Raw genomic sequence first — 27137 nt, 5'->3', positions numbered from 1 at the left:
GGCCTTCTCTCAGCATTTGAATACACATTTTTGCAACTTGTTCTCGAACATGGTGTCTATGAAGTGGTGCTGCAACCTTTTGAACAATGTATTGAACACAAATGGACAGGCAATATAACAGCACTCATAGTCATGTACTCTTTATATCCTCTGTGTAGAACAGCTGGAGGGGAGTCGAGATATCTCAATGTTGTTATTAAGTGTTACTATGAATCCCACCGGTGCTCCAGGATGGAATCGCAATGTCATGAATCAGCTGTGATGTAACTTTGTACAAGAGCTGCACATTCGCCAAATGCAAGGTCTTCCTGAACAGTAAAGATCGAACCCAAAGAGTCAGCTCCTGTTTCGTAGTCTTAACAAAAGCATTGTTAATGTGCTTCACTGTAGCCAGGTTTGCTGTAACATCAATGTAATGGATTGCAGTAAATTTTTAAGTAAAAAAAACAACAACAACAACAACAACAACTCCACCTCCTTTTTACCACCTTGCATTAGACCAGTTCCATCATGTACAATCTTACAAGTGTTTCATTTTGTCTGGTGATTGATTATGATTAAAAGGAACCAAAATAGACTCTCACTTTCATCCTGTTAATTCTGTGGAGATGTGCTGATGAAAGGCACTATAAATAAACAAGCTTCAGCTCAATTTGGTTCTCATCTCAGTGGCCTGGTGTTCACATTACAAAATAGAGGCTATTACTGACCTTAACAAGGTGCCTTGTTTAAAGTGAGAAACTTTGAAAGTGCCTGAGTGGAGAAAGCTGAAAATAGTATTAAAAATGGTAGCAAGATAAATGTAGCCTCACAAAGCTAAATCTCCCTTTGAGTGCCTGACCGACGCCACTCACTGACAACCCGCAATTCTCACACATTCATACTGGTATGAGATTATGAAAATACATAGCCACGATAAATAGTCAGAGAATGCATGTCGAGCTTCAATAAAACAGCAATGTTAGCAATACATTGCTAACATTGTAAATTTAAATTACAATTACCGGTACATGGAAATTGTAAATTTCCCCAGTGTGGGACAAATAATACAATACAATACATACATGCCGATTTATATAGCGCTTTCACAACAGCGGCAGCTGTAACAAAGCGCTTAACAAAACAGTTAACATAAAGTTAAATAATAAACACAACACATAACATAAAACACGGGCAGTCGTGCAGTCCTAACCACTTTTCCGTCACACGCTTTGTTGTTTGAAGCAGTTTGAGATGAAAGAGGAGAGAATCAAAGTGTCCTTTAACCAGTGGATCAGAGACGTCATGCTGAAAATGTGCACACGTCGGCCCCAAGCTAAGTTTCAAAGTCAACAAGAAGCTGTCGCATCCATTGACGAAAAAAGAGATTGGTTCACTTCTCCTGTCCCATGGAAATCCATTTCAAATTCCAAGCGGCGACTCTCGGTTCCAAATACGAATCGGCGCTCTGCGCCAACGCTCCTCTCTCCTCATCCTCAACTTCAGCAGCCATCCATCCAGCCCCACCAACGCCGACTGTCCAACAGCGCCGACATATCCACTGAACAAAACGGGGTTGTGAAAAATGCTGCCCGTTACAGGCGCAAAAAACACAAGCGCCCCAGGTCTGTCCAGCACCGACATTCCTCCCAATCAAAATCTGTGCTGATACAGGCGTGCTGCTGAGAAGGCGCAACCACCAAGCACAGATACTTCTCCTTTGACGAATGTCGTGGCCAAAAAACGCTGAAAACAGTCCATATCAGGTCCACACGATGAAACAACAAACATGTGACAAAACAAAAAGACAAAAACACCAAAAAAGAACAAAAAAGCAAGGCTCTTGAAGAGCACTTGCTGAAGGCTGCCTACTCGGGCGCCATCTTGGAAAAAAAAAATTAAAAATAAATAAATAAAGGATATCTTATCTTAATACTAACCTAGCATTAGCATGTGAGCCATGGCAACATTGGTACATTGGAATCATGACTTTGTCATTATGCAGTGTTACGATGGCAATGTATTTTGTTTCATAATTGACATTATTTTTTCAATGTACAACCTATTAAAAACCAAAACGTGTTATTAAATGTACCCGTCAATAAGAAATGTCTTCCATTTTCTGTGTGCAGCTCAATAGTGTCGAAACTTATTTAGCTAGTCAATTTAAATGTATGAAGAGAGAGCATTCAAGTGCTTCATTGTGTGGAAATGCCACTAAGGTTACTAATTATCTGCATCACAGAATCAAAATCTTCCCCATGATGTGAAGGTGGCCAAAGAGCAGCACACTACGTAGCCACTTTCTTGCAAGTCAAATTAGATGCACAAATGAGGCTGCAGAGAGCCACTATAAAGTCATACTGGCAGTTTTAATAAATACAGTGATGCCTTCAGATATAAATTTAATTCCTTCTTCGATCACCTCCGTGACTCATAGTACTTGTAGCACAAATTATCGTACTTTGTAATTTCACTGCAAAAAAAAAAAGGTCAAAAATTACAGATTCCCCTTAAAAGACACATTTCAGACAACTAACCTGAAAGAAATAAATTGCATCTGATGCTTAATTCCTGACTTAGAGTGTTGCGAGTCTTCAATGATGATTAGATGGCACTATGACCAGTTCCATCATGTGAAAGGACTCCTTCACTTTTGCTCTATTCAAACAATACTACGCCATAAGAGGATTTTGTTAGTAATCCCAAAATGAAGAGCGTTGAGCTATGTCTTTTTATCTTAAATTCATTGACTGCCTCGTGCAGTCAAACTTAAATTAAATGCTCCTTTGTGTCAAGGGGAATTTTCTTTCTTTTGCTGGCACCCCACCCACTGAGACTTTGTAATAAAGGGTCAGCTTGGCAGAAAGGCGATGGTGAGTGTGGGCAATTGATGTCAGTCAGAGCCGTATTCATATCGTCTTCACTATAATTTGAATGACTCACTGGACTGTAGTATACAAAACGTTTGTCGATGTTGTCAAGACATAATGTACTGTTTTTGCTCATGCATTTGTGCTTCACTGATTAATGGTTGCTGTCTCCAAAGCTTGATAACCTTCAGTGGCCGTGTCTCCGTCTCATAGACCTTGCATTCATGATTACAGGATAACCTTTCTCACACTCTAATTAATCATGCTCAGACTAAACATAGCAGTGGCTTCCGTTACTAAAGAATCAGGAGAACTGTGAGCAAACCTCCTCCTGCAAAAACGGTATTCACACCCAGCAGGGTGCTATGTTTTAGTTTGGAATTACATCTCTTACATTTCCACTGACATTTTTTGTGGCAGACGTAGATTCTGGGCAACATCGTGCCCTGCTGGAGAAAATCCTCTTTTTCTTATCAATGTATTTTTTTCCCTTGAGACCCACACTATAAAACCCAGAGCGAGGCATACATATACAGTGTATGGGTCGCAGCTGTAATTAGCAATGAGTTGCACCGCTACTGCGGGACAATTGTCACCGACATAAATCATGTACCATACTGCGAACATTCAATTTCCACAACATTCGGGACCTACCATTTCTAACAAATCCTGTATTAACACAGCACAAATCCATTTCACAAATGCATTACAACGGTTTCCATTTAATCTATACGTACACCGCATCGCCCTCTCTAAAATATCCCACACAACATGACACTCCTGGGAACTAATAAAATGTGCACGTGTAGCCTGAGGAAACTTTTGTCTGACACGCCAGAGGAGGGCAAGACCTATTACTGCAGTAGCCAACTAATTCAATCATAAATGTGAGCCTCACAAGCAAAATTTGGACTTTGTGCTCGTGTAGATTCTCTGGGTATACTTGGGCTGGGCTGCACCCACAAAGATGCTTCTGCCCACTCACTTGAGGCAGAAGCTCTCTAAATATAAAACAAACAAACACAAAAAAACAACAACAGCACTTTCTATATATTTACTTTATGTTATCACAGTAGCTAGTTTTTCATTGTGAAATATTCAAGTTGAGTTGTTTATCACGAAAATATTAAAAATATGAAGAAAGAATGGTGTGATTTTTTTGGTTTGTTTTTTACGGATGGCCAATTTCATTAGCAATGGCCTATCACGGCCTAACTATAAATGTAGGGTTCAGTTGTGCAATTTAATCTTTAACAACAACAAAAAAAAAACACTTTTATTTGGTACAATTTTCATTTAACTTTTATGTGCAATTGGTTTTAATTGACTCATTAGTTAAGTCCACTTTTGTTTTTATCTCCCTACAGTATATTGGAGTGCAGAGTTAATTTTCAAACTGGGCATAATGTTACAGTGGCTTATGGTGATGCTAGGAGATCTCAGCATTTTTTTAGTAGCATCAAAAATTTGAGAATAAAATGAAATAAGATCAAACTAAATTTATCCTTAACCCAAAAGTTTCTGCCATAACTTTGCCGAGTTAAAAAAAAAAAAAAGAAGACAAATAGATGAAAACACAGAGGACTATAAGAGCTGTAAAATACTCCACCGCATTTTATAGCAACCCCCACATTCCCCACTCCTTAGAGACTGAACCGCACTGCGGATGAGATCAGAGCAGTTTAATTCAACGATTAGCAAGTGTAAACTTCCAACACTCTGGTAAATGATCTCCTCATAAAAGTATACTTCAAAATGTTGTGTCATTTAGTTATACGTGCATATTACTCCAATGCTTATTCTTTATTCTTGCTACCTTCTCTTCAAATTGCATCACACATGTATACTGTATGTAGTATTTATTTATTCAGGTACACTCACCACATACACTTCTGCTGATTCTGCCTTCCCACTATGCTGCATGGATGAATACATACGGACTGTGTGTATTCTTGATATACTGTATACGCATATTTTTCTTCTTAGTGTGTGCTACGACAGTGTTTACCGTTCTGCTGTAAAAGTGGAATTTCTCCCCCAAGCCCAAAATATCTGTCTGCTATATTTGAAGATGTCATACATGTGAGGGCCAATTCACCTGTTTTTTTTCTTCTTCTTTTTTTTTTAATCGCCAGGACTTGCTTGCTTTTCATGTATTCTTTATTTATTCTACTCTGCAGACATTTAACACACCCAGCGCGTGTCCGTTGGGAAAGGACTTGCCCATGCCATACTGGAGAGGCGTGATTGCTTGACAACCGAGGCTGTCTGGAAATGATGGAGCATGGATTTTTGTTCCTGAGATAAAGCACACTTTAAATCGGAAAAGACCTTAAGTGGCAGATCCACTGTTACTCTTATTACTCTTACACTTTGAAGGAGAGCATGTTTTTTTTTTTTTTTTGTATGAGGATAAACGGTAGAGAAAATGAATTAATGGAAATAAATCAAATAAATGTACTTTCACCAGAACATTTTATGACAGCGGACATGTCTGGCAGTCCATCAAATCGATGGGAGAATGTGTGCAGCCAGAAAAGTACTGTACATGACTGCACAAGTTTTTCCTCTTATGTACATGAGAGAACATGGCCCTAATTTGTCATTTTTGTCAAGTATTTTGTACCGGTAGTTTTTATCACAAAAACGGTGTGTTCTTCTTCCAGAGGGAGAAAAAAAATGCATGTCGTGACACAACACTGTTTCTAGGAAAACCTTCTTTTGCCAAAACCAGCCACAGTATTATTGGTACTTGGAAAGTAGAAATGTGAATTGTGTGTGAAGGCTTTTTGTTGAAAACTGTTTGGAAAGTTACATTTGCAATGTTAATATGAATATGAGTATGCATCAATATAATGCATAATCAATCAGTCAAAAGATAGCTGAAATGAGACGAAAATAAATCATTTGTTTTTTGCCTGAACTTTAAAATTAATCACAACGCTAATTACAAAAAGAAAGCATGGCAAAGCTGCATTTGTCTGACTCGACATTTTTGCAAATGTAAGACTTTTTTTTTCAACTTGCTTGTCTTGGTCATGGAAAGAGACAATTATTTTTGTGTAATCCATCTGATCAGTTAATCATCACATTATTACAGCACTGTCAGACTTCCATTGTTGTAAATGACTTCCGTCCAAGTCAGCATCCCGAACTTTAATGGCACACCAGAACATCATTTGTACCACAGGGGTGCTGAAATCCTACAATTTATTGACTTTCAGCACAACCTCTTGGGTTACGGGAAGTCATTAGACCGGCGAGAAAATCAAATAACGGACTTTCATCACATGCGACTCGCAAATAGAAGAGGCACTTTTCTTATCCTGTTTGCCAAGCTGAACATTCAGCAGACCCCTGCATTGAGAGCTGTAAATGGCTGCTGCTGAACACACGCAGAGGTGAGGTTTACTTATTATACCTGATTTAAAGAGAAAAAGAATCAATCCAGGAAGGCGGATGTCCAATTTCCATATTTCCATACAAATGCTCTTTGTATGGAAATACAAGTATCTAAACTAATTTCAGTTCGGGTGTTATGGAAGTGAAGTGTTGATGTGTCTTTTTCCACTCCACAGTCACATTGATGAATTTGTTCTCATCCCGCTAAAATTACAGTCTGCTGCACTCATGTCAAACAAATTTCCATGCCCTTTGATTGACAACATAATTTACAAGACAAAATGATAATTGGCAACTCTAATGGAAGTTTTGCTCCACTTCACTGAGTACAATGTGATTGCGGAGAGGTATGCCGTGGGGCCACGGCACGCCGAGTGGCGCAGTTGAATGAGACTGAACTGAGCAACCGCGAGGGAGACAAAAAAAAACAAACAACAACAACAACAGCTTGCGTCTCAGTCCCGCACACAAGTCCTAAAGTCCTATTTACAAAAAGTTATTGATGATTTCAATTTACTATCAGTCATAGTAAGGCAATCCGTATTGGCACAGCAGATGGTGGTGGCCACTGAAATCCACTTCTTACATAACGGTAAAGCACAAAAAGCAAATGGCTTCCTAAAAATGAGTTGCGCAATTTACACGCGTTGCCCTTCAAATTGTGTTGGTATATGTGCTACCGTGATCCTAACTATTCATTAAAACATTACACTCTTATCTTTATACAATAACACTGACAAATTTGACCTTTTTGTTTGTCTCCATAGCGGCTCTCATATGGGAACTGCTATGGTTGCCACACATGACTGCAGAGGGCTCGATGAAAGTTTGTGTTAACCACATTTATCACCACCTGTATCCGTGTTTTTGGCATCATTGTGAATTCCGAACTCCTGTTTCCATGCCTGCGGTGCATTGAGCAGAGTAATGCCGAGAGGAGCTGTGCCATAAGGGCAAAACGCGTTTGAGAGTGACTCAATAGCTGCTGAATGCATCCAATTGCCCCGTTTTGTCTTAAACGATGAAGGAAAACAATTTATCAATCAATACCCAACCCTAATTCTTCAAGATTGACCCGACTATTTACTCAAGGAAAATGCTGCTAGTTTCTGAAAAGCTTTTCAGCAGTTTTATTCCCCCTTTGTGCTCCTCCATCAAATTCAACATCCTCCTCTTCCGGACTGATTGGAGCTGTAATATGAACCAAGTACACATCACTAATGTTTCTGTCCTCGTGAAATCTTGCAGCAGGAAAGCCACTGACTCATCTCAGTCTAGGAACACTTACTGACATTTTTAGAAAGTATAAAAATAATTGATCTTAGACAATTATTAGAGTACAGCATATCACAAGCATAACTTGTATGATTTCCTTCGTCATTGTTAGGTTGTTCTTTTTTGCTTAAAGTTGTAAAGCCATGCAGTGCATCTAACTGAGAGCTTGTATTAAAAAATATGAAGATGCATGCTGCAGATAAACAATTTGACATAATGAGAGGTTAATGTTTTGATCGATCCATTGATCTAATTTCTGTATCACCCGTCCAACTGAGAAGCAGGGCACACCCTTGCCTGATTAACAGTCATACGCAGAGTTGGGAGGGTCACTTTTAAAATGTATTCCAATACAGTTACTTGTTACCTGTTTAAAAAAAAAAGTCATTTGTGATGTAATCCAAGTACAGTATTAAAATGATTGCTTTTAATTACTTTCAGATCACTCCAATACCAAATATGCTAATGAGGATAAATACCGGTATATACTTGCATCACGGGAGTATATATCACATCTACTGTATGTTTGTATAGAGTGGACTCCTGTTATTTGCAGGGTATAGGGGACTGAGCCGGGCCGCAAATAGTGAAAATCTGTGAGCAATCGATGTCCACCAATATGCATAATTAAAAATAGATGGCTGGATGGATCGATAGTTCGATAGAAAAACACTTTATTTATCCCATGAGGGAAACTAGATTTGCTTCCGTTAAGTTGTTGCAGCTATAAAGAGTGAAATGGGAAAAAGAGGATGAAAGAGCACAAATTAAGGGAATGCAGGCAACATTTAGCCCTCACTCAACGCCCCCATCCTACCCACACACGCACACGCATTATAATTATACAATGATGTGGATGTGTGACGTCAACTCCACGCAGTTAGGTCGAGAACATGCAAACATGGATTACATTAAGACCCACTGATGTACCTAAATTTATATATATATATATATATATATATATATATATATATATATATATATATTTTTTTTTTTTAACCTGTGGGTGAAATTACGTGAAAGAAGTGGGCGCTGCCCACTTGCTATTAGTGCAAACACAACTACTGCTACCTGCAGCTCTGGAGTGGAACAGTGACACCATACATTTATACATAGAACAGTTTTAGCAATACCCGTCATAATTGTTTTCATAATGTATTCAATTGCACAGTGCTCATACTGAGCAGGGGAGGAAATCACTTTATCAAATGTTGCATATCTGTATGGTAGCCTACAGTATTTGATGCTGGAGGTCCAAGAGCGGCCAGTGAGTGAGGGTGTAGTTGCGGGAGGAGGCGCGCAGCCCGGAGCCGTCCGTCATCTTCACGCCTCCTATTGGCTGCAGCGAAATGTTGGCCGCCTCTCTGCTTCTGTCGCTCCCCCTCCGTCAAATATTCTTGGACCTGCCGGAGCTTTGCGATGGGTCGGCAGAGGTAGCGTTCACCTGTAGATGGTCCACCCCACCGCCCCCCCAATTGAAGATTTCGGATTACCGCTGGGATTAACTGCACTTTACCACATTTGTCTCGTTGTTTCGCGGAGATTGTCGTGCATTTTATTGATTTATTTTTAAAAGAATTTTAACCTGCATGGAGGGATGCGGGCATGGCTTGCACGAGGCGAACCAAAACTTTGGTATCCACATGCGTGATCCTGAGCGGCATGACCAATATTGTGTGTCTGCTCTACGTCGGATGGGTGACTAATTATATCGCCAATATTTACATCAAAGTGCCCATGCCTTTCCCCGAGAGAAAGTTGGAGGAGGTGGACAAAAGATCAGGAGACACTCTCAGACTCATGGAGCGACTCGATCGCCTGGAGATTGTGGTCAATCAACACATACAAGGTAAATCTAATCGAATCAGATCATTAATAGCTTCCGTGCGACTTTCGTCACACGCGTGACTTCACCGGCAGTGGCAAAGTTGTTCAGGGGTTTTCAGCACTCGCAAGCCACGGGTATGTCCCCGCGGGTGGCTTTTTTTAACCGCCTCATCTGTGTTTCGATAGTTGCAAAATGAAGGGTACGTAACACGACCCACAGCACTTATAGCAACTATAACACCGGCCACTTCACTTGCACAAACTGAGATGCCATATTCCAAATTCTACCTTGAACAAAATAATTGCCTGGTTTTGATCGAAAATGTCAATTCATCATTTAAGTGGCTGCATAGGTGCACTGCATCACACGGAGAGCTGTTTCGAAAAAATTGACAGTCAACTCTATGTACAATATATAAACAACAACAAAAAAACAATCACATAAATCCTCCATTACCTTAATGCTAACATATAATGGGAAGCTCCATAGACATATAACAATTATCATGAATGTGGCCGTGTTGTTACCCTTAAATTTAAGCGATGGATGTCCGAACACAAGTGGTGCAGCAACACATGTTGACAGATCATGTAACGATACTCACACAAATATATTCTTTATCCTTAGCGACGGACAATTAATATTAGTGACATCTTGAGGGGCCGAGAGAGGACCTGAGTCTCCAGTATATCCATGTTTTTTTTAATACTGTCCCGAGGTGGCCATGCTGTATTGAAGGAGAGAGTGTGACAAAAATTGCTCAATTTTTTTCATTGAATTATTTTATGACTGCATGTTTAATATATATAATATTACATAAATGGTTTTCCTCAATAAACAAATATGTGTTTTGGGGCGAATTAAAGTTGAATCTCAAGGCACCACTGTATTTTGAAGTGAATCTCGTTATTGCTGAGGGCGCAGAGATTGGGTTTGAGTGGTATGGCTCTCGTGTATTGTAGGCTGAGATGTTAAGTGCTCATCATTTCTGAGAAATAAGCCTGAAACTCAATTACAATAACATAAAGTAGAACACTTGGAAGCCAGAAGCTGATTTTCTACACAAATGACTTCTTTCTTGTTGATTTTTCACCGTTTATGCGATGCATTTTTAAATGGGTTCCTCTCATTTTTAATGGTTGCACTTTGAGTAATTTACAAAATACCTAAGCTCAAAGCAGCAGTCTGGTTTTAGAGGGGATAAAAATCCAGCGTGACATTCATCATAACAAATATCACTGGCAAGAAAACATTCTCATAGCACTTTTTCATGTAATGTGTCACAACTCCATTAACCTCCACCTTCTTCATAATTTTATGAAACCAACCGTTTAAAAATAACTGACCTTGTAGTTATACATCGCATCTGACATGTTCCTTAGTTACAGAGAGGATGCTTGGAATTCTTTTTCCGCTTCCCTCCAGCCTTTCAGTCACTTCTGGTCTATGGTTACTGAATGCGCGATTAAACGCAGCTAATTTCTTTCTGTTGTGAGTCCTCAAAAGAACTATTGTTTTCATCATGTGGTGGTTTATGATGGCGGGGGGGGGGGGGGCGGTCTTTGGGCAGGTCACAAACTGAAATGGCGTCAGTGGTGGCTGGTGCCGAAGTGAGACGCAGACAGGAATCGATTCACAGTGTTTGGAGCGCTGAAGTTTTAAGCAAAGCTCGGCTAATCATTCTTAATGGAACCATGTCTCCATTTCTGTTTACCATCCAATAGCCCCTGCGAGGTGAAGTGGTATGCAGTTGCCCCAGTTGTCTTAATTAGGTACGGCTTTCACTGAATTCATTCAAGATTTACAATTATTGTCTTATGCATGACAGAAACACAGTGATTAACTGAACAATGAAATTCTTCCTTTTGTGAGTTTCCTACCCAGAGCTCAGAATAACTTTAAAACAGGCAATAAAATCTGTAAATTTGTAACATTAAAAATATATTTTTATATATAGACCAAAAACTTTTCAGTTTTAACAGCATAGAATTGTGATATCATTTCATAACATTTTAAAATGTAATGTCCATTATAACATGAAATGTGTGGATCCTTCTGGTTGGGCGAGCTATAGTTTTTCTTAAATACTCATCGTTTTAGAAGCAGAGGACCAGGTAGATCAAATAGATTGCCTGATACCATAATTGCCCAAGTCACTTTTACTTATAGTCACAGTATCAATTTAAAAAGATATGCTTGCTACAAATTGTGTTTTTTCATGTTTGTATACGCCAATGTCTATGTGAGTCTCTGTCATCCAGGTCATGGTGCTTCAAAAATGATGAATTGAGGCAACTAGGCTCTCGTTTGTTTTCTCCTTGTTTTCAAGAAACGATTAAAAAATGACTGAAGCAGTTATGTTATTAGACTAACAAAATGTAAGAATGATGCGGCCAGCCAAGTGTCATCCCATGAAGCAGCCCCTCACATTTCTCTGACACCATTCATTCTCTATAGTGCTCCGAGTCGCTAGCGGGCATATTTGCATGGTATCTGACAATTGCTGTTGTGTATGTATCAATCATCTTGTCATATCATAATTCATCAGACCTGTCAGATGTAAAGTGTAGATAAGTCACACTTGCTGGCTTTACAGAATGCATGCTTGCCATGTGAATGTATTTTGATGTTGCCGTCACAAAAATAAGAGCGTTTCAGCAAGACGGTGAATGTTATTCTGCTTGCCTAGCTCAACTCCTAAACAAACAAACAAAAAAAAAAAATCACACCACACCCAAAGTTTGCACAATTCTGCAAACAAACATAGACAAAATTCAGTACAGCGCATATGTACAGTTCAGTTGCATTCACGACTTGGTGTCAGGCATAACTATAAGTGGTGGAACGGTTTTTGAAAACCGTCTAAACCGACACTCCCAAATAATACTCTGAGTAGTTTTACAGTTTCATATACTCTACATATTGAGTTTATTATTTTTACTGTTATTATTATTATTATTATTATTATATTTGACATCCCCATCGGCCTCTGTTGGCCTATTCATCCATCCATCCACCCATCCATTCATTCACTGGCCCATCGTCATCCATCTATATGCCTAACTCAAATTATCCTCAAATTGAGGGTTCCCTCCCTTGTGGTTTCTTTCTGACTTCCGGGTTGAGTGAACGCTGGCGCGTTTTGGCTGCCGCTGCTCAACCCGTATTGTTTTGTGTTTTTTGTTATTGTAAAGTGTCCTTGGGTGTCTTGAAAGGCGCTTATAAATAAAATGTATTATTATATTATTATTACTGTATATGCAATTTATGTGTCATTTATTCACTATCCCCAATATCCATCTTGTCCACAATGTAAACAACACAACAGTAAACAATGAGGAACAAATGATACAGAATTTTAAATATTACATACTGCTGAGTGGGCCTACCCCGACTCTGTGTCACATTGAATACAATGACCTATGACCTATGACAAAACTCCTGCGTCTGGGTCATTTCAGCGCACTGTGGCATTTGCTTCTCCCAGAGCAGTTTTTCGGGTTCACTGTCCCCACATAGTGTGATGCAGAATGGGTAAATACAGCCGACTCACACCTATTTGGGACAAAAATATAACTTCTATGCAGTTGCCTGCTTGTTTGAATAACAAGGTAATGTTTGTTTACCTCCACTCACACTTCCAATTCCATCACCTCAAACTTTTGTGCTTGTGGCGCTCTTCCAAATTTTACATGGCTATCAGTACTATATACAGTAAAGTACAACCCCCTCTCTTAAATGGGGCATTTCCCACCACTTTGACAAATGTCGTCAATTGTGCTGCAATGTTGTTAGCTCACACACCACCTGGTCACAAACAGCATGTGAAGTCTGCTTGAGTGAACGTGCAATTTAGTGCTCGCGATTTGGGGATCTTCTCAAGTGTACGAAAAGTGCTTTATTCTGAGTTCACTCCATCCAGTTCTCTAAGCATATCTTTCCATTCTATTCATGTGCAAACCTTCACCCGCTGCCATTTAAATGTAATTTAGCTGCTTTCCCCCTGATTTTTTTGCATGAGACAATTAGCACCTTGAGGTGTTTTTTTCAGCTTGTTTGTAGCGTCATTGTCTTTTTGTGCTACTTTTAAAAGTAGGACAGACATCCCGTAATGAGTCTAGTCCGTGCCATTTGCATATCAAACACTTTCACTCTCTCAATGTCTCAGCAGCACATGTGCAGACGCTAGCTTTGTTATGGCTGTTATGGATGGCTGCTTTGGATCTGTTGTATTTCATAAATTCCAGGCAAAGTGCAAGGGCACAACATGGATTACATTAATACCCACTATAAATGAGCTCCTGTTTTTCAGCCTTCAGTTTGTTTGTTGACATAACTATGGGTGGGATGATTCAAGCTTCCTCATACTATTTTCAATGCTGTCATTGCATTGTTACATGTCACTCTAAGGACACGCCACTGTCTGGATCTGCCATCTAACTGCCCCAAGAGCATGTATTGAAGCTATTAGTAATAGGTGCCAACGGCATCAACAGTGAGCTCGCTGCAGAGACAGTCATTAGTGCACTTTCACAAGTCTCCCTCAAAATACATTTTCTACTTGTATTGCATTACAAGACCAGGATAGAAGTCATGTTCTCATTTTATCTATTCTGACCTTGGCATTTTGCAGGAGCTGTGACTTTGACACAGATGCACGATTAACACATCTACCACCTGAGCTTGCACTTCGTTTTAGTGCACCGATATTCAGTCAGACTAAAGAGCATGTAAAGAACATTTATTGCGGCTGGCTTGCTGCGGCCTGTTCATAAAAAGGTTTGTGGCGTCACGTGCACAGTGTGGGAGGAGAAGCACTATGTGACATTGCAAAGTATCGCCGTTGCCACGACAAAGCGACATGGCAACAGCACAGAGGCTATTTGAACTCCATCTATTATCACAATGTAGTCAGCCCGGGGGAATTTGTTGGCTAGTTAGACAGTGCAGGTTCACACACGCCCACCATGAGGGCTGTGCCACTGTGCTCACTGCCATCTACTGTACTGCAACCAAAAGTTCTGGAAAAATTTAGCAGCTGTGTGTGTGTGTGTGTCTCACAGTACACAGAACACTGTGTCCTTTGTATCAGTCAATGCTTTTGGCTCTATTTTGGGCAAACGAGTGAGTAGATGCTAGTTTGCATACAGAGGACATGCAATGATTTAATCAAAGGCATGGTCTGGCAGCACAGACGGAGGACAACTTTATTTTACATTCATAGGAGACTCAACGTGAATGCATGTATTGTATTGTATGAATGTTTTTATCTGTCTTTTGATTGGTGTGTGTTAGTTTTGGGCTCCTCCACCGTATGACTCTCCACAGCTTATGTGGTGTCGAAATTGGATGGATACTGAAGGCAATTTCTTTGCTTTTGTGCCACGACTGTCAGATTTTTAAAAAAAATGTATCAGTAATAAATAATAATGCATCAGATTTATAGGCCGTTTTTCTGGACAACTGGACACTCAAAGCTCTCACAATGGATACATTATTCCTGCACTCGCACCTTGACAGTTAATCGTAATTTTAGGATTGCACTGGTAATGTAGTGTTGATGGTTTGTATGTCAGAAGCTTGCCACAACCTGACTTGGATACAGTACTGTATGCAGTTTGCAGGGCTTTTATGTTTCTATAAATTAAAATAAAAACGCTTCAATAAATGTGACATATAAGAGAAAAAAAACAGTTGTTAAATCGCCAAATACATAACACTAGACTTTAAAAAATGTGTAAAATTAATCAAAATGAACCAATCAACCCAAAAACCAATCCCTGCTCAGCTGCCAACTGTCAATCAAACACCTCTTCTATGACTTGGATTATGGATACTACTTCGCCTAGCATCTTTCTTTTGCCTACGCATAACTACATGTTTGAGCCTGAAAATATATTCACTTAAAGCACAGGTTTCACCCTCTATCCCGGCGGGCGGGATCCAGCCGGCCACATCTTTATGTGGCCTGCGAATGCAAATCATGTGTCACCTTCCATGATCCTGATGGGTGAAAGCTAAATCTCCTCAAGTGAGTACTGTACTACCAATGTCTACATCTTGGCATATGTTTTCAGTAATTATCTTGAAATATGTACAGTATCAAGTATTTCGAAACACATCTTTGAATTCTCTTTACATTGTGGTTAACAGATATCATGCCCTTATATGCGTTTGCATTCAGGTATTAGTTTTTCGATTTCCTGCAATCTTTAACCCAAATACAATGCCCTCGATGATTTAGAAACACTGTCATCGCACGCATGCTCCAGTGGAGTGTGTCTTGAATCAATTTTTCCACTGTCGACGCCGTTGCATCACAGCTGATCAGGTGAAGCAGTAGACTTGAGGCAAGTGATGTCCCCTGTTGAGTGTCTAATTGGTTTGGAACAAAACCCAAACAGCATTTCTCACTTTCAGTACACTGTAGCACTAATAGAACGTTTGTTCTTTGCAGTCCAAAAATAATTTCTAAGTAAATTCTAAGTTTTAATTCCGGTTCCAAAAATTAATTACACATGATAACCCTTTTAGATAATGAGATTACTGTATCAATAAAAGGAATGATATTCTGTATCTGGCCATGACGCCTGCAGGAAGTAATAATGGAAGAAGTGATTGAGTTGACTGGCCCTTTGCAGCTACTGTAGAATGGATTCCATTCTTCTTTACACGTTGTTTGATTGCGTCTGTGGACATTTTTGTCCATTCATCCAGAAGAGCATTTGTCAGGTCAGAGTTCACTGATCACGGTGGACCAGGGAAACGGACTGCTTGCTCTCCATCTTTGTCCTCCTTCATCCCAACATGACCTGAATTAACAGAAGGGGCCTACCCGAAACAGTTCCCACAAAGTTGTTCAAACTGTCTGGCCCGATATGTAGACTTAACATTTAGTCAGATTGATGAAGACTTATGTTGTCAGTTATGAAGAATGACTCCTCAAATAACCTTGCCAGAGATATGGTGGTGTCATGATTGTGAATTTAAGAGATTTCCCTTGGTTAACTTTGCCTCCAAGACTTGTTGGTTTCAACGATCCCCGTATTCGTCTCTTCCTATTTCCAAAGCACACAAATAATGGATGATACAATATGTGTTGGCATGACAGGCAATTTTTTTTTTTCCAGCAAAACCCTTCACGAGGTTCATTAAATAGCAGTTTGTTTGAAGGCTTGCTCTGACCACTAAGGATTTGTGTCTTCCATTGTGATGCCTGATTGAATGGCCAGGAGGCTTGCGGGAGCTTGTGATTACCACAATGATGATTTATCCCCAAATGATTGTGACGGCTCCAAAGATGGCTTCCAGCAAATCCGCCCATCACATCAGTGGAGAAGCTCGGTTAATCAGCACTTCCACTCGTGCTCGGAGGACATCTATATTTGGGCGTTTATCTGATGCCATTTTTGACAATCACAATGAATAAAGCAGCAGAATAAATGAGAGGAAACAGAGCAGTAAGTGTGTTTCCGTGGATGTGCGCATGCGTATTGTTGAGAATGTGGGCTTGGTGTTGTGTAGGATTTAGTAAATGATCTTGGTAAAGTAAGAGCCTTGCACATGCATCATTTCCTTTGAAGCAGTTATTCCTATAGAGTGGGGATAGGGAACCCCGAAAGAGCCACAGTTCTGATTAGTTTCCGTGTTCCACCATACCCGATTCAAATCTTGAGGATCATTATCAGGCTTTTACTGAGCTTTCTAATGAGCTGTTCATTTGAATCGGGTGTGGCGGAAGAAGGACACTTCTAAAACAAGCAGGAAAGTGGCTCTCTCGGGCCGGAGTTGCCAACCCCCACTAAAGACTCATTTGTTCCTTTGGAAAGAGACACAATCAGCTATATTTTCTCTCGTAAATCAACAGCTTGGGGTCATTTTACTTAGTCTCAGCTTCAAAAGTAGGGATAGCGATATCAAAGTTCACTGCTTGACCCGCAGCCAGGAGAGATGCTGATGATTCAGCATGTACTAATATACTGTTTTAAAAAAGAATAACGACATGACATCAGTTATAAAGTACACTTTGCCACAGTTTGGCTTTAGCCACAGGTGCTTCTACTGGAGTGGCACGAAAAATGAGCTCTAACAGAAAAATCTGTGTCTAAAGACCAGCTGTGGCTGGGTTTACTCTCTGGACATGGATTTGACACCTCTGTCAGATAGGAGAATTAACATTTGGCTCTTGATATAGGTATGAAATCCGAATTATTCAATACATGGCCGAATACCAAAAATATTCGATACCTGCAGCCCAAAACATTTTTGAAATCTGAAGCCCATTTTAAAACTGTAGGGGGAGCCTGTAAGATAACAAAAAATTCTAAAGGGCTGTTTTTAATTAAGCATTTCAATCAATAAAGACATACAGTATTTACCATCTGAAGTTGTTTTGTTTTCTAATTTCGGAAAAGATATCCAAGAACATTATAAAAACATTTTAGAGAACATTGGGCCAAACTAAACCAATGAATTTGATTTTAAGCATTCCCATTCACTTATTTAATATTTACTTTAATGGGGTGTGGCCTTACGATACGGATTTTCTCCGGGTGCTCCGGTTTCCTCCCACATTCCAAAAACAGGCACGGTAGGTTAATGGAACACCATAAATCGTCCCTAAGTGTGATTGTGAGTGTGAACGCTTGTTTGTCTATGTGTGCCCTCCGATTGGCTGGCAACCAGTTCAGGGTGTTCACTGCCTACTGCCCGAAGACGGCTGGGATAGGCTCCAGCATGCCCGCGACCCGCGTGAGGATAAAGTGGCTTGCATGATGAATGAATGAATGAAACTTGTGAATGCTTGTGTAAGTCTTCTTGTCTTTACCTTTTGAGTTGTTCTGCAGACGAAACTGCTGGCTGAAGATTGGTGAAAACATCGGTGCCGCTGAGATATGGGAAGACCAAAAAAACAAAGTCACTCACCAGGAGAAATTCCTCCATATTTACAAAGAATCCATAGTGCCATCCCAATAAAATGCTTACCCTTCATTAAAATGTGAATGTTCTGACTTGTTAGAAGCTTTGTGCTTTTGTTATTGTCTTTATGCGAGTGAAATCATATTGCTGAGATTGTTTGGTGTGTTACTCGTAACCTCGAGATTTTCCTCCAGTTTGAAATTCATTTGACTTTGTTTGCTACAAAGATTGTGCTCTCCATTTATTAAAAGTCTGAATCATTTGCCAGTGCAGTAGCCTGTAGGCAGTAATGGAGAGACTTTGACGGAGAGTGTCTGGGTTGATGAGTGCAAAGCGGGGTAAAAATTCGGTTAAATTGAAACTGCAGGAATATGGATGCAGTGGAAGATATTTGCTCATGAAAACAATTCATTACAATGAATCCAGCCGAGAAAATCATGTCGGAGTGCAAATCAGGCATAAAGTAGTAATTCAGCAAATGTCCCTTGGCAAATTCTACGAAATAGATAAAGTTCCCCAGTGCACATATTCTCAATTTTCTTTTCTCCTTTTTACATGCAACAAGAATATGATTGAATTTTTCAGACAGCCTGGAGGTGGGCCTTGCTGGAAAGCACTTGGTGGCTGGGCCTGCACTTGTGGCGCAAAACATTCGTCCCCCTTCCCATGGGCTCATCACCTGTGGAAGGGGTTGAAGGGGTCCGGTGCCCTGTGAGTTGGGCAACAGCAAAAGGCAGGACCCTTGGTGATCCGATTCCTGCCTACAGAAGCTATCTCTAGGGACATGGGATCTCACCTCTCTAGCAGGGAAGGAGCCTTAGCTGGTGCGCATGGCAGAGAAGTTCTGACGAGATAGTTGAGAGCAAAAAAACGAGGAACGGGAAAAACGGAGCCAGATCAGGAACCTCTAGAAGATTGCACATGAACAATGGCTTGGGCAAGGCAAATTATCCAACAGTCAGTTGTTAGCAGGAGAGTTGTTATATAGTGGCTTGATTGCGATGCATGACAGGTGCGCAGCTGAATGGGAACGCCCACCGCTCAGCTGGCCTTCAAAACAACAACAGACAGATCATGACACATGGCAGCAATCCCTGAACTCACTGTTCCCCTCCTGGACATCTCCCTGGTGAGGTGTTCCAAGCATGTCCCACCGACAGGGGGTCCCAGGGACTTCCCAGTACACGCTGGAGAGACTATGTCTGCATGCTGAAGCTGCTTCCGCCGCGACCCAACCCCGGAGAAGCAGTAGGTAATGGATGGATGAATGGATTGTCAGACAGAAATACGCACATTGGATAACATGTACTTTGATCGTTTCTGCAATAAAAACCAATGGAAAATGGCAATAATTTAAAGCCACATACAAACAGAGATTCATTTCAAAATATAAATTGACCATGTTAGCAATCTGCATCACAGTGGTCCCCCTCCCCCCCCCAACTACTGTATCAACACAGAGGGCCTGCATCACGATTATTCCTATGATTTTCTGTGAATATGCAACTTTTTGCAAATCAATAAATAAAAATGTTCCCCCATATTGTACACCCACATTCATACTGTCACTGAGTGAATGCACATAATAAAACTACTACTACCACTAATACATTTTATTGCACCAGAAGATGGCAACAGACCCGTGGCCGTGCTCTCGGGTGCTCTCAAAAATACGCTCAGTGCACCCTGCTCTCTCCGAACACTTCACTCACAGAGCGGTGTTAAGCGTTTGAGTGAATTTCCGAATGCACCCATTATGACCCTCGTGCAATCGTTTTCAGTCCATTTCTAAAATGGATACTGCAGCGAAGAAAAGCAAAGTTGGCAGAGACAAGTGGAAATGGACATATTTTTCTCACTGAACTGTGTCTGCGTAATTTGCCAAGAGACTGTGGCTCTTTTCAAGGATTTTAATATCAAGAGGCACTACCAGACAAAACATGCAAGCTATGACAAGGTGACTGGGAACAAACGTGAAAAATGAAAGCAACTTGAAACAGAATCGTCCGCCCCCGACACATTTTCATCTCATCAAATCTGGCCTTCTGTGAAAAAAGTTTAGATACAGCTGGTGTAAACAGAGTGTTGTATAAGTGCATTCCATTTCCCATTTTTATCATTTTTTAAAAAATTGTTTGACCACAAAGGGTTTTTCAGGGAAAGTGGAATACATAATTGATTCTAGTTCACTTGGTACTACTACTACTAAATGCAGATTTTTTGTGTTAGACTTTGCTTTAATCTTCTCTGATTTCCGCAGTCCTATGTGAAAACAGTTTGGATTATCTTTTGTGTTTCATCAAAATAATACATTTGTAAACATCTACTTTAGCTTTGGAAAACTATTACCGAACCAGTAACTGAATCAGTTTCAAAAAGGTTGACAAGTCCATCAATCCCTCTTGTGTATTATTGCTTAAGTGCTGTTGTTTATTATCACACACACAAAAAAAACAACCCCAAAAACAATAAGTGGGGGTGGAGGTGTGTGTGTGGGGGGGGGGGCGTAATACACTTTCATGCAAAATAAAGTTGTATCCATTTAGATTATCTAAAACATTTGATATTGACTGTGCTATTTATAACACCAGACTATTTATTAGCCCATCTATGGCATTTTGTAGTACATGTTAGCGTTAAACTTGCGGATAGAAAACTTACATGGTTGTTCGAAATATACATCGTATAATTCTTCGAATCTCGAGTTGTCTGGTCAGACCAAACATTAATCAAGTCCTCCTGAAAGATAGCAAAAGTTGCATTTGTGCATTTTGGCATTAATGACATTCACAGTATATCTGTTCATTTATTTTTCAACAATTGACCTTTCAAAAAACATTCATAAGTCAGTGCTTTGTATCTTTACATTACATTCAGTAAAGTAGTGAATGTGTTGATAAGTGTTTGCAGGCCATGTGATGAAGTAATTAAATTAATTTGGGGGGATATTTGTCAGCTGTTGACAAGCCACATCTAACACAATTTTGAAGAATGTTGTTGGAGAATTCTCTGCTTTCCTTCCAAATGTTTTGAATATTTGCCAGCAATCATTTGAGTTCACATTCCTCCTCTGCCCGTGTTTCATTATTAATGTCGCAAAGTGTGTAAGTGGGCTCCATCTCCGACACCCCTGTGCAATTATGTTCAATCTTTTCATCTTCTGCATGAACAAGTGTAGGCTGTCATTTCCTCACAGCGCGCAGCACTCAAGCCGTCTCTCTGACTTGAAACCTGAATGTCTGATGCAATTTGTCACACACACTACCAGACCATGAAACACTAGACGAGCAAAGGTTAATTTTATACCGAAGCTGCAAATAGCTATGTCGGAAGCGCATTAAACCTGGGGGATTTGTTTGTTGAATGATGCCAGAAAATGATGAACATGAGGATTTTAAAAATGTATTTATATGAAAAAGTGAACGTACAACTGAACAGGAAAAACAAGCATATTCAAAACATAGCATGCCGTTATGAACTTCATTCGTCCAATGAGTGAATACAGAACCTTTGTCACACTTTCAATGGTTGTTCCATTCGGAATTTAACCAGAATTTTCAGGAACAGTTTTATAACTTTTTTTAAATGTTAGACTTGAGTGAAAGCGGAAAAAAGTGCTGGACTGTTATTTTATTTGAGTGATGCTTTGAGATAGAAGTGGCACGATTTTTTTGGGTCACAATTCTTGAGAGCACATGCTTGTTATGATAAATTTGGGGTGTTTAATATCATTCTCAGTTGGAGTTTACTGTCAAAGTAAACATCAAACGTCAAAGTAAACATCAAACAGAAAAGTACATGTTGTATATTCAAAACAACCACATATATTTGCCCTTGGAGAAGTATGCTAGATTAATGCCAACACATAAAATGGAAATATTTGAATACACGCAGTATGGCAACACATCGATAAACAAAATAACAGTAATCATGGGCAAAAAATAAAATAAAGACACACCATTCTTTATCCTCTGTGAAAAATGACAACTATTACTGCAGTTACTGAGTCTTGAAAAGTAGTGGTGAAAGTCGCCTTCATTACTTTATGATACAGGCACCCCGCAGTGGCCAAGGCGCACATACCAGAAGGAGCCACAGTTGATTAATCATGATGCACATGCTGCTCTTTACAATCTGATTGTTTTAATAACATCCGTTTTGTAGTGCTACGCTCCTAATGATCACATATTACAACATCTTTTGTTGTGCTTTTTAGAGGGTATGGATGGAACCGATTCATGGTGTTTCGATTTAATTAATTGGACAAAAAGGATTTGTTATGCAAGTGTTTTGAGTTATGACTGTAGCCAGAGCACAAATCTACTGTAATCACAAAATCTACTACAAAGAGTGTCACAACAAAGAGAGAAAAGTGTCACGTTGCGTGGTGGTGGTGGACCCCAAAAAGCAGGCAGGAGGGAGGAGCAGGGTGTACTTGAAGAAGTGTATTGATAAAACACAGAGAAAACAAAATCCAAAAACAATCAGAGTCCAAAGTAGCAAACAAAAATAGCAACTGAAGCTAAAACAGAACCGTGACCAAAACATGACCGAAACAAACCTGACAGCAGCAAAAAGCAACAGCAAACTAACGACCATGACAGCAGCAAAAAGCAACAATGACCCGACAATGAGTGGTCGGGCTGGGAGTCCTTTTAAAGCACTAATTGCCTAATGACCAACAGGTGTGCAGCTGCAGGGGGAGCCCTACAGTGCCACCTGTTGGTCCCAAACCGAATCATGACAGGGATTACTTCATTTTAGCAGTAGAAGCGGTTGCGTAATGTACATACTGTATAGATACACGCGTACATGGCACAATACACACACACACACGCGCGCGTACACACTAGTCAAAGCTACAACTACTAAATAATGTCGAATTAGTTTGTAAAGTTGGCTGATTGAAAAACAAGACTGTTTTACTGGTGATATTTTTTAATTCCTTCTGTGTCACTAAAGCAAAACTTATTTGCGTAAAGGTCACTGTTGAGCATAAAATAGGTGGTTCGGGTGAAACCAACCCATACCCTACTGCAGATTACTAAAAAAAAAAAATTGAAACAAGCTGGAAGCATTTCTTAAAGCACAGTGTTCTGTGAGCCTTAGAATGTTCTAAATTGGATGGCAGTCAATAGGTTGTCTTTGGTTCTCTCTTTTATTATTATTATTATTTTTTTTAATGGCTGGCGCTGAGAGAGTTCATAAATACATTTTTACGAATATCAGTTGAACCAGGAATTAATTGTTTCTCATGGGATTTAATGACAAATTTGCTACTCTCTTTTTTTCCCTTCTAAATTTTGAATACAAAGTAGACTATTGACATCTGCTGGTTAATTACTGTTGGATTTAGTATAGAACATAAGTCACAATTGTATTCGAAGCATGCTTACATTTAAATGCGATTTTGACATTTTATGACATTCACCAGTGCAGAAAAAAGTTAAAAAGTGCAGAAAGCCTGTCGCTACCTGCTTGGCTCAGTCCTGAGATGCGAGGTGGGCAGGCCTGACAAATCAATAATGAGCAGCCTCTATATAAAGCTATCAGTGTGTGAAGCTAATCCCTTAAACGTAATTGATCTAATGAGGTAACCTGCTGAGTAACCGCTTTGACTCGTTTTAGCTTGCTATATTTAAAGCAGGCGGCCCGGTAGTCCAGTGGTTAGCACGTTGGCTTCACAGTGCAGAGGTACCGGGTTCGATTCCAGCTCCGGCCTCCCTGTGTGGAGTTTGCATGTTCTCCCCGGGCCTGCGTGGGTTTTCTCCGGGTGCTCCGGTTTCCTCCCACATTCCAAAAACATGCATAGCAGGTTGATTGGACGCTCTAAATTGTCCCTAGGTGTGAGTGTGGGCTTGGATGGTTGTTCGTCTCTGTGTGCCCTGCGATTGGCTGGCAACTGATTCAGGGTGTCCCCCGCCTACTGCCCGAAGACGGCTGGGATAGGCTCCAGCACCCCCCGCGACCCTAGTGAGGATCAAGCGGTTCGGAAAATGGGTGGATGGATATTTAAAGCATCACAAAAAAGTGAGGCCATGTCTTCTCCACTCAGCAAAAACTTCCAGTTTAAGTCGGTGGGCTCCATAGCTGTCATTTTTATCCTGTGTATCCTTCACTATTATTGAGTCAGCACTTCCTGATGGGGGTTATGATGGAGGTGGGGCCTTGGGCGGGTGGATTAGAGGCTGAGGCCAGACAGGGCAGAAATGATTTACTGTGGCCCGAGAAACAATATTCTTCAAAGCTACTTATAATTGAGAGTTTCCATCCAAGTGCAAGCTTCCGCCCTTGGCTCATTATTAATTCATCAGTGAATCCGATAAAAGTGGAAGTGCAACCAAGCGGTGATGAGCAGCGGCTTCGCAAATCCACAAGCAAACATTGATATGAATGCTAGAAAGATGATCATCTCAATCTTTTTGCTCTATTTAAAAGCTTTCTTTGGCTGAGTCTTACGCCTGACACATATGTATGCCATTGAATGCACTCACAATAAATTAAAGAACCTGTCAAGTGAAGTCAGAGATTTGTTTCTCAATGCATTAAATATGTTAATTGGTGAAAACATGAGCAAAGATTGAGAACCTTTTAGTATTCAGTTGCGGAGTTATAGCATTAATTTGTTTTTTATCATGTCAATTTTCAAGATTTTTTTGGGTGTGGATAAACCAGGGTCAAGTGACGCGCTTAAGCCCTAGCATGAGTCTCCCCTCTATCTAAGAAATTGAGTGTTACATGTAGTTAGCTACTTGGCTATGCTTTGGACCTGAAAGTCTTTCCTTCACATAGTCTGTTGACTTGGTAGCTTAAGAGCGCCTTGTTGTCCGCAGTGAGTGTGAGCATGCCACCTAGAGAAAGGCGGAAGAGTGATGGTGTATTTATATATTTGTCTTTTGTGTCAAGTCTGACTTGAAAGCCAGCATATACACCGGGACTTCAGGCTAGGGTGGTTGCTTTAGAGCGCCTCATTATTCTGGCATGGAAAAGTCCTCTGATAACCCGGTTGGATATACGTTCGCAGAAGTCCATTTTTTTAGGTCAAAGTAGAGGTATCTGATCGACAGCTCGGAGGGGAGTGATTTAATTGCTTTCAGCGGACACACCCACAGCATTTGAGAACGGTGAAAAGAACTTGATTTTTCAATCTACACACACACACACACACACACACACACGTCCACTAAACGGTGATTATAAGTTCACGGAGAGTTCACCGATGCGTGATCTGTCTCCGCCCACGCTAATAATTACTGTCCTCATGGCCTACTTTTTATTTTCCAGAGCACTGACAGCCAGAGAATGTCCTTTTCAGGAAAGCTAAGATGTATGTCGAGACACGCAGGTGGCTTTAAATTAATCTCACTGAAGTTGCCTTTTGCTCTCCAGCATGTTCTTACACACATTCTTTTTTATGTTCTTCTGCCCAAAGAGATGTTTTTAAAATACAGACGCAGTTTTTGATAGAACATTGTGCAGAGCCAGGAATGTTGTGTTGTCCTTTCGAGGCCAGGCAGGTTTTTTTTGTTTGTTTGTTTGTTTGTTTTTTTGCATTTTAAGTTAAACATGTCAAGAAAATCATTTTCAAGTGCTTCTAGATCTCACGACAATATCTCAAGGCATCACTGTACTGTAATTCGTCACATTATTCGAGTTACAGGATACTTCTTACATCTATAAATTTAAAAACGTGTCAGTTTATTCCACTCTAGGAATAATAAAGGAGAAAACACCACCATTGCGCACAGTTCGACTGAACTCTGTGATACACTTGTCCTCGGGATGAAAATAAGACCCGCCATCTTGCGGGGAGGAAAATACTATAATAATTTCCCTTTGAATATTGAATAGTTTAGCAGGTAGAATGTGTGCGGAAATGTCAGGTTGAATTTAGACAGTAGTTTAATCCATTTGACAGCAAAGTGCCTCTGACTGATGTTTGACAGCAGATGTTGTAAAGATGTTACAACATTACAACATGGGAAGGTGCCCTGGAGATGAAATCTTGAGCACCACCCTGATGTCTACCCCTTTCCTTTTGCCTTCTACACTGTTAGATTCACCTCGCGGACCCGTCCGTCATCCACATGATGCAATCTGGGGGTAACCACTCATCTGCATTTATGTTTTCTCTCTATGGCTTGTATTGCTTTGTGTCATCTTGTGAGATCACAAATGCTGTGATTTAAACAAACCACAATCAAGTAAGTAGTTAGTGATTGAACCTATTAGCTGACTGGTTGACAAGTTGGCTTAACTACTCAGCATCGACATCTCAAGTCAACTAATTACCAATCACATGTTGGCATCCAATTTTCCAAATGGCCAATCGACACAGGACTCTCAAATCACCTGTCTGCCGCTGTTGCCAGACTAAAATGCTCTGTGGAGCAGCAAAATGTCCAGCCACTCATCTTCCAAATCATCTTGCGGTGGATGAGAACAGCGTTTAACCTTGCTCGCCTCAGCCACTGTAATCGCCATTCTTAAAATATTCATAACCACTGGACTAACATTAGGAACCAAGGCAGGGGCGCGAAGTGAAAGCCCATCTTCATCAACAAAAATTTGGGGGCCAATAATGCGCAGAAAACAGTTGTATGATAAGAACTTTATTCATATCCCAACACGCACCAACCTCACAACCCTTGGTGTCACTTTAAGACACTTGTTGCAATATGTAATAAGTTTGAATATTGGATTTCGGCATTATTTGTTTCTATGCCGATCTGTCAAAATATGTCTCGACGTCATGAATTATTTGATTTCGACTCGACTTGCATCATATTATATCTGACTGTAAAAAAAAAAAAAAATTGTCATTCAAGTGCCAGCTAATTAATGTTTTTTTTTTCTGGTCA

At 40.2% G+C, this 27137-nt stretch overlaps 1 protein-coding gene across 1 annotated transcript in view; it reads left to right on the top strand.

The window, feature by feature from the left end:
- Positions 1 to 8906: 8906 nt before the first annotated feature.
- galnt18b (UDP-N-acetyl-alpha-D-galactosamine:polypeptide N-acetylgalactosaminyltransferase 18b) overlaps positions 8907 to 27137 on the top strand; it is a 71591-nt gene continuing 53360 nt past the window's right edge. Inside the window, exon 1 of the mRNA XM_086106890.1 lies at positions 8907 to 9378. Within this exon, the coding sequence (XP_085963016.1) occupies positions 9135 to 9378 (244 nt within the window). The 5' untranslated portion in view covers positions 8907 to 9134. The remainder of the gene's footprint in view (positions 9379 to 27137) is intronic.

The sequence above is a fragment of the Hippocampus guttulatus genome, chromosome 3 (genome assembly GCF_054856545.1).
Source record: "Hippocampus guttulatus isolate MCC_2025c chromosome 3, RoL_Hgut_1.0, whole genome shotgun sequence".
NCBI lineage: Eukaryota > Metazoa > Chordata > Actinopteri > Syngnathiformes > Syngnathidae > Hippocampus > Hippocampus guttulatus.
The sequence above is the reverse complement of the archived record's forward strand: the minus strand, read 5'-3'. Positions and strand labels throughout refer to the sequence as shown.